Below are 16365 nucleotides of genomic sequence, written 5' to 3'. Positions count from 1 at the left end.
GGGCAAAATTAACACCAAGTCAGGATTACAGGGGAGGCTATCTATTGGTCAACCCTTAAAGATAGGAAAGCAGTAAAAAAAAAAAAAAAAAAAACAACAACTCCTGGGGGTGGAAAGAATCAGGAATTGAGTAGTGAATGTGCCCATATCCCAAAACCACCCCTGCACTTTCAGCACCATTAACTTAAAAGGTACAGTCCATGGTACTCCTCCCTTCCTCACCTGTTCTGCTGTCATCATTCTCCCAGAGTTACATGATAGTTATCACTATCCCAGGCAGGGGGTTCCCTGTGGCTCAGACAGTAAAGCGTCTGCCTGCAATGCGGGAGACCTCGGTTCGATCCCTGGGTTGGGAAGGTCCTCTGGAGAAGCAAATGGCAACCCACTCCAGTACTCTTGCCTGGAAAATCCCATGGACAGAGGAGCCTGGTAGACTACAGTCCATGGGGTCGCAAAGAATTGGACACGACTGATAGTTATCACCATCCCAGGTAACTCTGGACTAAACCCCTTGTCATTATCACAGTCTTTTTACCCACTGTAGCTGAGCAACAATAAAATCCTCCCGCTTCTTGTTCAGTGTCTCCCATTCCCTGTGCTAGCATTTTCCTCCTCCATTCCAAGCCCTAGACTACCACCCTTTTCCAGGAGCTTGTACTGGTTTCACAAGGCCACGGGAGAGAGTTTAAGCTCCTCTGCCTATAATGCACAAAATCTTTCAAAATCAGGACCAGACCTGCCTCTCTAGCACCGTTCTCTCTGTTCATTCACATGATCACTCTGTGTCTCCAAAGTGCCCAGTACATTCCTGCTTCTATGCCTTCATCCACCACAACACTCCCACCTGCGCATCCTTCTCACCAAATTAGGTACTTTATTATATAAAGCACCTGGCACAAAAGCAGAGCACAGTCAAGTTCCTTTACTCCAGCAGTTCTTCACCTTGGCTGCACATTAAAACCACCTGGGGGGGTATCCAAAGTCACCAGGCTATACCCCAGACAAAAAATTTCAGAAGCTCTGGAGGTGGTACCCAGGCACTGGTAATTTTTTTTAAGTTCTTCAGTTTATTCCAATTGCAGTCGTGGCCAGACAACTACTGCTCTACTCCCCAACCATTCACTACTCTCCCTCTTTAATGAGTGCTTCCAGCCAGAATTCTTCTCATGACTTTTATAGCACAAAATCTATACTACAGATCAGTGCTAAACGCAGTCATCTTAACTTTTGATTTGTATAATACTCAATAGTTTTACAAAGTGTTTATATGTAGTCTTTTTTGAATGCTGGATGGCATGGACTGTTTATTAACCTCTGTTCTCCTAGGGCAGGAGAGGTGGGGGGTATCAAGTTCTCAACCCTCTTCCTCCTGTTCTTCCTAAGGAGAGATTTCCATTTCTCCTTGGCCCGAGTCCCTAGCTGAGTCTCAGTGGACCACAGACAGAGGGACTGAGGGTTAAGAGGGGATGTTGGTGGGAGGCATGCAGGAAAATCCTTCCCTCTGCTGTCCCCCACTTGGAGAGGGGTTGGGTTTGGAATGTGAGAACAGTACAATAAACAACGTTTACCCTCATCCCCCATATACTGTCACCCTGCTTATTTAACTTCTATGCACAGTACATCATTCGAAATGCTGGGCTGGATGAATCACAAACTGGAATTAAGATTCCTGGGAGAAATATCAACAGCTTCAGAAATGCAGATGATACCACTCTAATGGCAAAAAGTGAAGAGGAACTAAAGAGCCTCTTGATGAGAGTAAAAGAAGAGAGTGCCAAAGCCGACCTAAAATGCAACACTCAAAAAACTAAGCTCATGGCATCCGGTTCCATCGCATCATGGCAAAGAGAAGGGGGACAAAGTGGAAGCAGTGACAGATTTTATTTCTTGGGCTCTAAAATCACTGTGGATGGTGACTGCAGCCACAAAATTAAAAGATGCTTGCTTGTTGGAAGGAAACCTATGACAAACCTAGACAGAGTATTAAAAAGCAGAAACATCACTTTGCCAATAAAAGTCCATATAGTCAAAGCTATGGTTTTCTAGTAGTCATGTACAGATGTGAGAACTGGACCATAAAGAAGGCTGAGCATTGAAGAATTGATGCTTTCGAATTATGGTGCCAGAGAAGACCTCTGAGAGACCCTTGGACAGCAAGGAGATCAAACCAGTCAATCTTAAAGAAAATTTAAAAAAAAAAAAAAGAAAAGAAAATCAACCCTGAATATTCATTGGAAGGACTGATGCCAAAGCTCCAATGCTTTGGCCACCTGATGCAAAGAGCCAACTCATTGGAAAAGACCCTGATGCTGGGAAAGACTGAGGGCAGAAGGAGAAGGTGGCGACAGAGGATGAGATGGTTGGATGGCATCACGGACTCAATGGACATGAGTTTGAGCAAACTCCGGGAGACAGTGGAGGACAGAGGAGTGCCTGGCGTGCTACAGTCCTTGGGGTTACAAAGAGTCTGACATGACTTAACAATTGAACAACAAGAACAACCCCCAGCCCCTAACCATCCCTGGAGGTAAATGGGGGCTCTGCGTACATTTGGCCTTGAGTCTAAAAGGCAATGGCAGTGGGGAGGGTCAAAGGTTTTGAGCAGGGGAGAGGAGAAGATTTACATTCTTTCTCCTCTACTATCTATTCATTCTGTTCTTGCTTTGTATTCTAACCAGGAAAATCAGATGGAATGGCAGGCAGTTCTCCATAAGTGAGAGCTCAAAAGCAATCAATTCTTTTAGACAGGACTGGCACTGCAAGCAGGGTAAAGGGGTTGAGAAGAAAGCTTAGCAAATCGCTGCTTAAGCAATAAAATGGGACCTGATCTGAGACTCAGGCAGTGAGAATCAACTTCTTATAGAACAGAGCTCCATGCTGGGGACACAGTAGGCTATACACACACACTACACTTACAGCAAATGAAACACCTGCTGGCCTCCTCATCCATTTGGGGGGTTTTTTCAGGGGAGGTATCAATGATGCTTGGGCCACTTGCTTTGGCACCTGCAATGGTGGGAGAGGCTGGCCTTTGCTGAAGGAAGAAGAGATCTGGGGACAAAAAGGACACCTCCATTACCGGTGTGGAGTGGTGGCTTAGCCAGGAACTCCACCTACAAAGTCCATTTTGGGAGGGATCCCTGAGATACCCAGTCTGGCGCACAAAAGTCAGGACTCTCATATTTCAGGGGGCTCGTAGTTTCAGATGCCCATGCAGCAGGCTCCTGGAAAGCCAACTGCATCCAATGTCTACAGTGAAGTGTGACACAAAATGTATCTATAGGAGACAGGGAGGTAAGTTCATTCTTCAGAATAGTGGAGGGTCCCAGCATGGAAGTCCAATTCCCCTGAAATACCACAAGGAACATTCAAGAACAAGAGTCAAGGTAAAGGCCTCCTTTGTATTGGGTAGGAACTGACATCCTTCCAGGAGGATGGACACTGGTGCAAAGGTTCACAAACCTGGGGTTCCCGAACCCAGGGCCCTAGTCTCCCAAGTCTTTAGTAGTCCCCATTTCTCCCCAGGCTTATGTCCTTTGTTCTCCCACTGAACAGAGACAGTCCCTTCCCTCCAGCATTTTCCACCAAGCCCTTCAAACCTTGTCAGCCTGTCTCATCTGCTGGACTTCCCAGCTCCTACCCATCACAGAGTATAAATTGATCCAGCCATCAAAGGAGGCAGCAGAGAACACCAAAGGGTCCCGAGGGCACCACTGCACATCAAAGCACCAGCTGCTCAGTGTGGGTAGTTTATACACCACCTATTGTGAGGGAACATAACCAAGAGGGAAACCCTGACTTAGGTAAGCCAACTAGAGCACAGAGGTGCAGCTGGGACTGCCCTACCATCCCAGCATACCCACAGAAGGGCCAGCCTACCTCGCTGCTCCCCAGGTTCCAGCACAAGATCTGGTTGTCCTTGGCACTGCTGAGCAGCAGCTCAGCATCAGCCTGACTCCATGACACTGACAGGATCCCCCTAAAAAGGAAAGGAAAGAGGAACTAACATTTGTTGAATGCCTACTATGAGTAGCATGCCTTACATATCTTGGGTAAATGTCATCCCCTCAAAATAAGCAGTGTGACTTCATTTTACATATGAGGAAAATGAGGCTTGGGAAGAAATTGAGGAACTTGCAGCAGTCATACAGCCAGAACCCAAGTCAAATTTCAGTGTGGGCATAAAGTGCTATAACCACTCTGCTACCCACAGGTCCCTGCAGGATGGCCTGCTTCTCTTCCCTGATTGTAGGGTGGGTAGAAATTCTGAATCAGCATGAATCAGGGAAGCACCCATTCCTATGGGTGCTGTTAGCCCAGGAGGGTAGTGAGGACCTAACTCTCAGAAGTCCCTAAGGAGGTACAAAGGCATGATCTTTGAGTTAGAAAGAACAGACTATGGGGCTGCTTGTTCTACTGTAGGCCCAAGAGCAAAGGCTTCAGAGGCAAGCCTGTTCACAGGAAAAACAGGAGCCAGGGTTCTTTTATTAAGAAGTCTTGGAAGAGGCAGCCTAATTACATAAGAAATGAGCATGTCCTCAGATGAGAGCCTGGGGGCTCTCCCAGAGGAACTAAACATTGGCTCCAATATTCCTCATGACCCTACCCCCACTCACATGTGTGGAGGTTACATGGAATCTCAGGCTCTTTTCTATAACCTCAGGGTCTACAGGAATTCCTCTTGATTGGAAGTGGGGCTAGAACTGGGCAACTGTGTGTTCACCAGGATGGCTCTGAAGCTGGGGAGAACGTCTGCTAGCCAAAGTGAGGCATGTATTGCCCTCTACCCAGGTCAGCTATGCCCTGCCCTCCACCAAGGATGACATGCTACCTGCTGTGACTCTCCAGCACCTTTAGGGGTGAGGAGGCAAAGCGCAAGTCCCACAGCTGAATTACTGGAAGACGATCATCTTCTGAACAAAGTACCAACTGGGTGGCTACGTCTGGGTGCCAGGCCAGGCCTGAGCAGTTCATCTGTGAACAAAGCAGATCCCAATGGGCAATACAACCTGACTCTTTTTATGAACCCTTTTTGTCAAGCTGAAATGGGACCTCTCTGAGGGTTTTGTGTCTTGTCTTATGTAATCGGGAACACCACAGCCATCGGGAAACAAGTGATGACCATAAGCAAGGAGCACTAGAAGCCTTCAGATCAGCTCAGTTTGTTTTCTCTGAGCTTTCCCTCTCAATAGGAAATCTACCACAGGGCTGAATCCACACATGTAACAGCTGAAAGCAGAACCCTGGCCTGGGGGACAGCAGCTCCAGTACTAGGCCTGAGAGAGACAGCAGAGCCCGAGCCTATATTCTGCCCGTATTCAACTCACCCGGTTGCTGTGATCACTGACTTTGATGATAGGTTCATTCTTCCTGAGATCCCACACGACTGCCTTGCCGCTGGGGTGAGCAGAAGACAGAATGTGTTGAACTTGACGGTTCCAAGATAGAGCCTTGACATCTTCTAGGGGCTGCTAAGGCAGAATGGGGCAAGGGGCGGGATGAGGACAACCTGTTACCCCTGGACCAAGAGACAGCTGGTCTGCCACTGCTCCCAACCACCCGCAGAAAAGCCAAGAGTAGACGCGGGGCTACCCAAACCATGCCAGTCTCAGGAAGCTAGAAGGGAAGTTTTCCAGAGAGGATCCTTTAGAAAATGATGTAGAAGCTGAAAGAAGGACAGGTGCACTTGGGTTTTACTCCTATCCCAAGATGCTCCTGAGAAGATCGAGTCAAGATTTTAAAAAGAGCCTTCTCAACTATGACGAGAGAGAGAGAGAGGGAGAGGAGAAAGGTGAGGATAGGAAAGAGGGAAATATAGACACCCAAGACCCCCAGGGAGAATGAGGTAGAGAGAAAAGTCATTGATACTTTAGGGCACAAGATGCTATCAAATTCATATTGAACTCACCTCACGATACTGTATGCATAAGAGAAAAGCCAGGAAGAAAAAGATGGGGGCCCAGTTACAGACTGACAAGACAGGTACACTCAGACACAGAGACAGAGGAGACCCCCAGCTGCACGGGGGAACAGAACACAAGGACAAAGCTGGCCTTTCCACAAGAGGACAAGGGTGTATCTGGGTGTCCTACTCTTGCCCCTGGTTGGCTAAACCCAGGGCCCAGCCCTGCTTCAATTATACTGTGATAAATAGTACAGTCACCCCTTCTCTCACTTTTACTCCCCTCACTCTTCTTGCCTTCCAGAAACTTCTAGGACAGTTAATGATCACAAGCCACTTCCACCCCTATCCATATTCCCCGACCTCCCACCAGTCCCCACCCACCTCCCGCCATTATCTGGCTGGTAGGCAACATATTAGTCTGTGGAGCTTTACTGCCCTCCAGTGGTGAAGACTGAAATCTGTGCGCTGGCTGCCTCCAGAATTGAATTCTCCCTGGGAAAATCAGGTGCACACTTCTAAGCAGCAGCACTGGGAGCCTCCTCACCTGAGACTTGGATCCTGGGGTCATTGGCACACTCAGGTTATTCAAATCCCAAATGAAGATTTCAGAATCACTGGCCCCTGAGGCCAGGAGGTTGCCCTGTATGAAAGAATATGCCTTTGGAGACACACCATCCCAGGAAGAGATGAGAGCAGAAAAAGGGGAAAGAGACCCACATTTGGGTCCAAAGCCACCCCCGTAACAACCTGGGAAGGCTCAGAGTTACAGACCAGAGGTCACAAGTAAACGCTTCCCTTCAGATCTGTTGCTCCATGCCTCCCAGGTCGGATCAATTGAGATGTAGTACCTGGAAAGGATTAAAGTCAAGGGCTCTGACAGCCCCCGAGTGCTTCTGTCTCCGGGCAATCACAGGCTCCTTTCCCGAAGATAAGATGTGGGTCACATTGTACAGAGTAAGCATGCCATTGTCCCCGCCGCCTGCAATGACCCCGGAGGCTTCCAGAAGCCCATTGCCAAAGCTCCCCCAGATCAGCTTGTGAAACCTACAAAGAGGAACTGGCATCAGCAACAACTCAGGTCCACATTAGTCAGTAGAGAATGGGCATCTTTGTCAGCCTCTGCCATTACGCAGGCATCCCCACCCTTAGGGCCTGCCTGTCTCCCTCATTTCCCAGACGCAGAACAGAAGTCTCCCCTGCCTGGCCCTGCCCTTTAGCTGAGAAAAATACTTCAAATAGATTACTTCACTTAATCCTCCCAACTCAAATAACAATACTTATTGATAACTTCCTATGTACCAGGCACTGTTTTAAGTACTTTACATGTATTAGCTGATTAACAATCCCATGAAATATTTACCTTATTTTCAATTGAGGAAAGTGAGGCACAGAGAAGTTACAAAACTTCTGTTATACAGCTAGTAATTTTACTCCCATTTAACAGCTAGGAAATGACAGACTCAAGGTTCAAAGTTAGGCCCATCTTATGCCAAAGCCTGAGCTCTTAACCATCATAGAATATGGTCTTCTATTGAGAGGAAGATCCAAACTCTTCTACACCTGAATAGAAGCAGGTTCCCTAGGCCAACAGTTGCTGTCCCTTCTTAAATAGGAAGTGAGAAAAGATCTATAGACCTTCCCTTCTCATGCCATGCTCATGTGATTAGTCCACTGGAGCTGCCGTATGTATTCTGTGGGCCAGCCTTAGAGAAACACAGAGGCATGAAAAATAAATGCACTGTTTGGGAAACACTTTTCTGTCTTTCTGAGCATCTTGCATTCCGGCACACAAGAAAGAGATGGACCCTGGGCTCCCTGGCTAAGAACAGGCCCCCTGAAAAGCCCCTAGGGAAGGCATGTGACACCCTCAATGACTCACAGGTGGTCTTCCCTCCATTTCACAGCTGTTAGCCAAGGATATTTCCACAGCCCTTCCGAGAAGGCAAATTTCACACTGAATGATGTCATGTAAGATCCCTAACTGAAATTAAATGTTTCCACACTCTGGGAACAGTCAGCAAAGAAACTGAATGGGGAAACCAGGCAGGAACCTGTCTAGCCAGTCCTTAGATCAGAGCCAACCTCTCAGAAGTGAAGAGTTGAGCACTAATTCAATAAGGTCAGCATCTGAACAGAAGCAGCACAGCTGAACAAAGAGTGGGTCTAAAGCTACTGTCAGAAAGGTACGTTTTCTAAAGTTATGCTGATGTTAACATGGCAGAAGAGCGTGTTCCATGCTGGCTCCAGAGGATGCCATGTCATCCAGGGGCTGGAGCTCAGCATGGGCAGAGAGCAAGACAACAGGTTACCCAGAGAAGCCTGAAACAGGTCACACAAGAAGCAGAGGAAGGTACGCCCAGGGGAACTCACATGGGAATGCAGTGACCTCGGAATGGTCACAGCACATGACTTACAAATCAGAGTGAAAGGTACCTGAGACCTCAAAGGAGTCACCACAGGGTTAGAGAAGAGGGCCCAGTTACTTTAGAGTGGCTGAACTGCAGAATACAGGGTGTGACAAAATCATTATTCTTTGTGTAGGCATGTAGAAAGTATATTCCTATTGTTAACAATTCACTGAGAGTGGAACCGGAGCCTGAATAGCTGTGATAGACAACATCTGGGAGAGGGGAACACCTGGGAAAGCCTGGCAAAGAAGACTTGGTTGTGTGTGTGTATGTACAAAGAGGGCATACAACATGTGAGCAAATATGACATTTGTTAGTGTTAAAACATCAACAACTGATGAGTCTAAGTGAAGGTATGTGTGCTTAGTCGCTCAGTCATGTCTGACTCTTTGCAACCCATGAATTGTAGCCCGCCAGGCTCCTCTGTCCATGGGATTTCCCAGGCAAGAAGACTGGAGTGGTTGGTTTTTCCTTTTCCAGGGGATCTTCCTGACCCAGGGATCAAACCTGTGTCTCCTGAGTCTCTTGCATTGCAGGTGGATTCTTTACCATTGAGCCACCTGGGAAGCCTTCATCATTGTAATATTCTGCAATTTTTCTATGTTTGAATATTTTGAAAACAAAAAGTTATAAAACAACAACAACAAAAAAGATGGCCTGAAAATAGGAACTAAAAGATTTAAGGAGAAGGTATAGGGAGAAGAGTTTGTATAGGAAGGTGGGAACCTTGCAAACATGAAAATACAGGTGGAATTCTTTGCTAAAGAGTTTCCCAGGATAATGATGGCAGTGATGGAGACCATATGGCATCACAGAATGACAGGAGGCACCTGAAGAAAATACAGGTTCCTTGACTCCCTCCCAGGCCTTCTGAAGCATAATTTCCAGAGTCCGGCCTTTAGGATCCACATTGTTAACAAGTGACCCCCGTGATTCTAACAAGTTGCCAAGATTGAGATACATCAGGCTGCATACCAGCCTAGAACAACAGGAAGTAGTTGAATTCATAAAGAAAGAACTAGCCCCAACAATCAACTCATGGCTACACTTCTGGTAAAAAGGAAAAGACAAGGCTGGAGAGAATAAACTGAGACCTGTGAGATCAGATTATCGTACCAGCTAAGCTCACCTGAGGCCAAGCTTCAGCTGCCATAGGATTAGGAATACATGCTATATAAATGATTGTTCCCATGATTTCTGTACTTCTCTCTTTTGGATTTTTATTTTATTTGCTTAGTAAAGTTCCTTATGAAAAACCCCAACCTCATGTTAGTGGGTTAAAATGAAAATGAGTTTGTCCACATCCTGGCCAAAATAACTGAGGAAATCCAAGTTTCCTTGGAAGTTAAACAGAGCAATGAGGGCAGTGCTCCAAGCTGGAGAACGAAGACAGTGGGGTGGAGCAATAGCTGTTTGAGAGGAGAACTACTTTTCTGAATGCCTAGTATGCACTAGGCTACAATGTGCTGACTATATATCTCAAATTTACACTAGAGAAAACGGTCAGAGAAGTTAAAGTAAGGTGCCCAATAGGACAGAATATGGCAAAGCTGGGATTTGAACCCAACAACAAAGCCCATGCTCTCTCTACTCTGTGATCCTGATGTCTCTAAAGAGAAGGCAAGTCTTAGAAACAAGAAAACAAGAAAACTAGGAGTGGTACCAAAATGATCTCTTAACTGCTTGGTGTTATCCCTTACAGAGGTACCTAAAGAGGGGTTATAGTGCCCCCTAAGAAACTGAACTGACATAAATGTATTAGAAGATAGATCACCTACTTTCTCCATGTTACTAGAAGATGAGTCAGACATAGGTTACAGAGGCCACTGAGAGATCTAGAACGTCAGTGTAGACAGAGGAAGAGTGCAGCAAATCACCCACTGACCTCTGAACTCATTCAGGCATAGGCAGCCGTGTCCTCAACTCAAAAGTCAATACATAAACAATGTATTATTCTCCCACAAAGCTTTCTTCTTGAGTGGGATTCATCTAACAAACCCAAACATCACTTGCATCAGTGCACATGCTAATCCACATGGATGCTGATTGCATCCAGCGGCATTTATCCATACGCTTTCTTCCCTCTATTTATAGCTTTCGACTATCTCTCTTTTTTTTTTTTGCTTTTATTTATTTATTTATTTTTTATATATATCAAAATTACTTTATTTTTTTTTAATTAGTTGGAGGCTAATTACTTCACAACATTTCAGTGGGTTTTGTCATACATTGATATGAATCAGCCATAGAGTTACACGTATTCCCCATCCCGATCCCCCCTCCCACCTCCCTCTCCACCCGATTCCTCTGGGTCTACGCTCAGACATGCATCGCTTTCAGAACATTCCTTTCAGTCAGGTATTTCTAAGTAGATAATATTTCTCTGATGCATCATGGATTGAGTATAAGGGGATCTTCAGGATTCAAAAGTAGTTGAGGCCCGGGTCTGGTAAGAAGGGCTGGCAATGGAAGGGGGAAGATTTTGAAAAGTATGTTAAATCAATAATAAGAGAGATACAGAGAGGGTTTTGTTTTGTTGTTTTTTTTAAGGGAAAAAGGAAGGAAATTAAGCTAGAAAAAGGAAAGAACATAAGACCTAAATTTGGAGTTCAGTAGGTTCTTAGAAGTCATTTTATACAACCTCTTCTTTATACATAACTGAGGAAACCTAAGATCACTGATGGAATTAAATTTGCCCGAAGTCACATAGTTTTAGGCAAGGCAACAATCCAACACAACTGTGCTTTCCATTAAACCATGCAGAAGATGACACAGAAAAGAGGAAAGCATAAAGCAAAGGGTGGGTTGACCTTTATCTACCCTGATCATCTTGGTCAATTGTTTGTGATGCTGACTTTTGAGTAAGTGACCTAACCCAGGCTAGAATGGAAAGAAGTGAGTGCCTTAGACCCTGGAGCGTCTAAGATGATTTCTTCAGAAAGGCTTCAACAGAACTGCATCAAAGGTAATCCCCTAGGTCTTCGAGAATGAGAATCAGTCTTTAGACACAATTATATAGGTGAAAAAAGGAAGCTGTCAACCTAGTTGACTGCAAAACAGATTGTTACCCTTGAAAAGCTCTTCAGGCACTAACAGAAGACTGACCATAACTAACTGAAGTGGTGAAGACTGCTCAGTTTGGTAATCCAGAAGTTTCTAACATCACTCATTTATTCCACAGATATTTTTTCAACTACCTAATGCCAGGCACTATTCTAGATGCTAGAGATACAGCAGTAAATAAAACAGACAAAAATCTCTGCCTACGTGGTTCTCAGGATTCAGTTTCAAGGTTTCTTAAGCAATTAGCTCTTTCTTAAGAACTCTTGGCCTTAAGGAGCCACTACTGTGCTGAAGCTGCTACTTGGCTGGTTGAAGAAAAGAGCCCTTGCCCACTGCCCCTTTTCTTATCTCCAGGAGTATAAACATGATTAAATTAGCTCTCCTCTTTCAGCAGCCCTTTCTGAAATGCCTACTTACAGGCTAACAATATCTCATCGTTACTGGTAAAACTGCTAAGGCCTTTCTTCAAAAGGTACAGGTCCTGGAAATACAAAGAAATGTAAAAAACTGCAAAATAAGGGATTCTGTAATAAAGTGATAAAGGAGTGATAAAGTGATATACGAGCTCAAGAAAGTATGAATAACTAATCTTCATTATTCAAGTTAAGCCATGAAAAGAAAGAGGAGGGTACTTCTAAGTATCTTAATCTAATCACTCAGATGAACCAAAAAATGCATAAGATGAAAAGTTACATAACAGACCAGCAATCTCTTATGGGGGATGGCAAGAAAATCCTCTGGGCTGTAAGAAAAGGATTTATATTTTTATATTAAAAAATAATACAGTAATACATGTATATTATTTATATTGAAAATATACTTGAGTGCAGTAAATATTCACACTTCTCCTGATGGTGCAAAAATCTGGGGATCATTGATTCAGACCATAAGCCTCATCTTTACAAAACTAATAAAAGAACAGTTGAATAATAGAAAGCAGGTCTTGGAGTCAGCTAGGACTAGACTTAAATTCTAGCTTCCCTGGGTTTTGGTTCTCTCCTATGTAAAATGGGAATAATGGTATTTATTGGCTAGGCTTATTTTGAGAAATGAATACAATATACAGAGCCACAGCATAGTGCCTGGCATGTGTACACAGGCTCAGTGAATGCTCATACCCAGCCCTGTAAGTCTGCCAGAGCCAAGAAATCCATGAGTGACCAATCAGTGCCTGACAGCAGTGAGGAGAGGACCATTCATTCGCCTCTCATTGGCAGAAAAGGGAGACACTGTGTAAGGCTGTTATTTTCACAAGAGCCAAGGGAGGAAGGAGCCAACATCTCTGGGTTCCAGAGGTAGACCAGGTACTTGTGGGTCCAGGCTTGTGTGAGGCGTCTCTATCACATCATTCTGCCTTATGCTGCTGCTGACCACAAAGGTTCGAATGGGAGTTTTCAAAATCTTCTTGCAAAATAAACCCAGAATTAACTTCTCTTTAACTTAAAGATCATTCTCCCCTCACTTGTCCCCTCATAAGCCCTGAGAAGCACACACCGCTCCTGAGATTCCCCATCAAAGTCTATATCAGGATCTGCCCTGCATTCCCATCAACAGTTCAGACATAGTACCTGCTGGAGGCAGAAAGGACTCCCTTGCGTTTCACGTCCAGAGAGGGGTCCCTGAAATCAACCTCAAAGATTTCCAATGTGCCATTTGTACTAAAGGAGGCATCTAGCTGCTGGGCAGATGTTCCTAGGCACAAGAAAAGTCAGGAAGAGGCAGCATGTGAGCAACAATATATGCATGGATTTGGGGTATAAATGGTTAGGCAGTAGAGAAAAGGAGGAATAGGAGAGAACTGGATATACCCTTCTTCAAGTGGTACCTCCAAAAAAAAATCAAGAAAGCATTAGGTGCTTAGCCTTGAGCCATAATCCAAGATTGTCCCCAGGGACCAAAACTCCTAATATCCCCTTGCTTATGCTGCTAGTCAACCCCACCTTTCCATGACTCTGAAACTTTCTCTGAAGCACAATCAAGAACACTGGATACTAAGTTTCCCTTCAACCTATTCAGTGGATCGTCATCTACAGTACCACACCATACCTGTGGCCAGATACACAGGGTACTGGCTGGCTGGGCTCCAAACTTGGACGGCTTGTCGCTCAAGCTCCTTCAGCTTCATTGTCTGTCCTGTAGGTGGCAGAAAAGTGACAGTAGAAACCACAAGCTTTTGGGCCAGATCAAGGGAATACCTGTGGACACGAGCACCTGTTTTTCTCGCTCCACCATAGGATGGAGTATTTGAGGGCAATACAGGGTGACAAATACATGATCGACTGCAGATCTGTAATGACAATTCAGTTACCCAGTTGGACAGGGAAACCTGGTGTGCTGCAGTCCACGGGGTCACAGACAGCCGGACACAACTGAGCTACTGAACTGAACTTACCCAGTTACTGAAATCTAGTGCTTTAAATCCTAAAAGATACTGAACCACACTGGTTGCCACAGGCCCAATGGTGATGATGACCATCAAACCAGAAAATCTCAGTCACTCTATCCATTCCCTTGGTTTTAAACATTATCCATATGCTGATGACTGCCAAATTTCTATCAGCAACACAAATCTCTCCTCTGAGTTACAAGTTCTTCTATACAACTGCCATTTATACAAGTTCTTATATACAACTGCTAATCAAATATTTCCACTTGGGTATAGTCAAGATACCTAAAAGTTAGTCTGTCTAAAATGGAATTCTCTATTCTACCATCTCACCCTTTCATCTGTTGTTCCTTCAGGTTTCTTCATTTCAGCAAACAGCCAATTGCTCAACCTCAAAACCTGCAAATCACCCTAGATCCCTCCTTCTCCCTCTTTCCCTTCTAATCCATCATTAAGTCTTCCAGATTTTACCTCCAAAATAAATCTTAGAGTATTTTTCTCCATCTTCACCACCACTACTCTATTTGAAGACACTATCATCTATCACCTAGATTACTGGTCATCTAAATCACCCAATTCTTTCTTTGCATAGAGTAAGAGTAAACTTTTAAAATCAAAAATAGGATTTTGGCATTCCATGTTTAAAGTTCTTCAGTGGCTTCTATCACACTCAACAAGACACAAACCCCCTTTAGCCCTGCTCACAACTACCACTTCAACTTCCTCTCTTGCTACTCTCCCCCTTATTTATTGGGTTCCATCTGCATTAGTCTTTTAGTTTCTTGGCTTTTCCCCACTTTAGAGCTTTGTAAATTAGGTTTGCTATACTTTGGAAGCTTTTTATTTCATTCTCTGAATAAGTGGTTCCTTATCACATCTTTCAGGGCTCAGCTTCTCACCTCCTCAAGGAGGTAAGTCACCCAGTCCAAAATAGTATTTTTTGCTTCTTAGCAATTTGTAATTGTATATTCATTTACATCTACATTGTTGGTGTTGTACACTAATAAGTAAACTCCATGAAAGCTACCACTGTGTCTGCTTTGTTCACCATGTTATACCTAGTGTTAGAACAATGTCTAACACATAGTAAGTGTTCAATAATATTTTATGAATGAATGCAGACATCTATTTTAAGTTGGGTTTCCAAACCAGTTCTAACACATACTCAAGGTGCCATTCCAACAGGCTAGTAAAGCAGCAAGAAAGTTAAAAAAAACAAAACAAAACAAAAAAACAATGAGCTTCAGGGAGTAAACTTGGGACCCACTGTGACCTGCTTGAGCAAGCCACAGCCAGGTTAGTCTTGACCAACAAAAACAAAAGCTTTTTTTAATCTCGAATGTACTGTTCAGCTTGAAGAAAGCTTAGGGCTGCCAACTCAACCAAGACTTTCCGGGCACCTCTAAACACTTGAGGCTACAGCAGGACTCCTCTGACGAGTTTGCACATCATACTATACGGTCACCAGTGCCACCTGCTGGTCAAGATTATTTTCACGTTTCTGGAGAAAGATCTCTTACGTGGGAGCTATAATTAGTTCAGTGCACTTAACGTGCACCTCCCATTTAATTCTAACAATGATTCCATGCTATTACTATCCCCATTTTACACGGAAGAAAACTAGCTAGGCCAAGCTGTGAACCCCAACCAGCCTTCAGAGCCCGTTGCTTTTAACCATTATACCAGTCTAAAGTAAACTCCATAGTGTTTAAATCCCAGACAGCCTACAAATTGAGAAGATAGGCTTGTCATCTACTTTGTTCAGAGACAACTGTTGGCAAAAATGGTCCCCGATGCAGTCAGAATGGCGGGGCCTGGGAGCGTCAAAGGTGGGGAGAGCTATGGATCATGCAACCAAGAGCTGGATACACTGGTGCAGTGAAGGGGGAAAGCCAGCCTTCCTTGGCTGTCCACTCCCTCTCTGGAGGACGGTCGGCCTTCCCCGCGGCTCACCGGCGTTAGCACGGACGGGCGTTTTCGCCCGGGCGGGACGCACAGACCCGCGGCCGACTCTGGGCCCCGGACAGGTCAGGGCCCAAGGCTGCTGAGGGACGTGCGAGGGCAGCGCTGGAGAGAGATCGTCGTCGGGCTGCGGGGCCCGGGCGCCGCAAGGAGAGTGAGCCGGCTGCAGTCCGAGAGCAGGGCGGGCATCTTGGGGCCCCCTGAGAGGCACACCGGCCGGAGCCCCCGGGAGAGAGCCGGGTGGGCCGGGGTCTCCGCCGAGGATGAACGCCCCCCCCCTCTCGCGAGAGAGGAACCGCGCTCTGGGTCCCCGGCGCACCTTCTGCTCTCAGGAGCCCGGGACAGGCGGGGAAAACCAACCTGCGCGGACAGCCCAGCTCACTGGTCTGGCGTCGCAGAGCTGGAGTCGGAGCCGGTTCCCTCAGGGCGTTGGAGCTCAGCGGGTGCTGTGGACGGCGGCTGCGGAGGGCCAAAAGTAGTCCAGGCCGCGGGCACCGCCGCCCACAGGCGCCGCCAGACGCCAGGCCCGAGACCCGGACAACCCACGGAGAACGTTCCCTCTTAGAAATGTAGCTTTTAATGGGGCTTCCCTCATCTGTCCTGTGATTATGCAGTGGGTCAGATCCCGCGACTATTAAAGT

The 16365-nt window shown here is 45.6% G+C and overlaps 1 protein-coding gene across 11 annotated transcripts in view; it reads right to left on the bottom strand.

Annotated features, from left to right (window-relative positions):
- The window catches only part of SEC31B (SEC31 homolog B, COPII coat complex component), a 41069-nt gene extending 24740 nt beyond the window's left edge, over positions 1 to 16329 (bottom strand). For 4 of the 11 annotated variants that reach the window (XM_043475731.1, XM_043475728.1, XM_043475730.1 and 1 more), the window contains exons 1-10: positions 16044 to 16322; positions 13423 to 13509; positions 12945 to 13068; positions 6754 to 6949; positions 6450 to 6545; positions 5328 to 5471; positions 4832 to 4974; positions 3880 to 3979; positions 3600 to 3761; positions 2917 to 3051 (exon numbers count right to left, since the gene is read on the bottom strand). In XM_043475731.1, the coding sequence (XP_043331666.1) occupies positions 2917 to 3051; positions 3600 to 3761; positions 3880 to 3979; positions 4832 to 4974; positions 5328 to 5471; positions 6450 to 6545; positions 6754 to 6949; positions 12945 to 13068; positions 13423 to 13501 (1179 nt within the window). In that variant the 5' untranslated portion in view covers positions 13502 to 13509; positions 16044 to 16322. Of the gene's footprint in view, positions 1 to 2916; positions 3052 to 3599; positions 3762 to 3879; positions 3980 to 4831; positions 4975 to 5327; positions 5472 to 6449; positions 6546 to 6753; positions 6950 to 12944; positions 13069 to 13422; positions 13510 to 16043 lie in introns of all 11 variants that reach the window. The other 7 variants (XM_043475724.1, XM_043475722.1, XM_043475729.1 and 4 more) reach the window with 7 other exon arrangements.
- Positions 16330 to 16365: the final 36 nt, after the last annotated feature.

Source organism: Cervus canadensis, chromosome 8 (assembly GCF_019320065.1).
Source record: "Cervus canadensis isolate Bull #8, Minnesota chromosome 8, ASM1932006v1, whole genome shotgun sequence".
In the NCBI taxonomy this organism is placed as follows: domain Eukaryota; kingdom Metazoa; phylum Chordata; class Mammalia; order Artiodactyla; family Cervidae; genus Cervus; species Cervus canadensis.
This window is presented reverse-complemented; position numbering and strand designations above follow the sequence as displayed.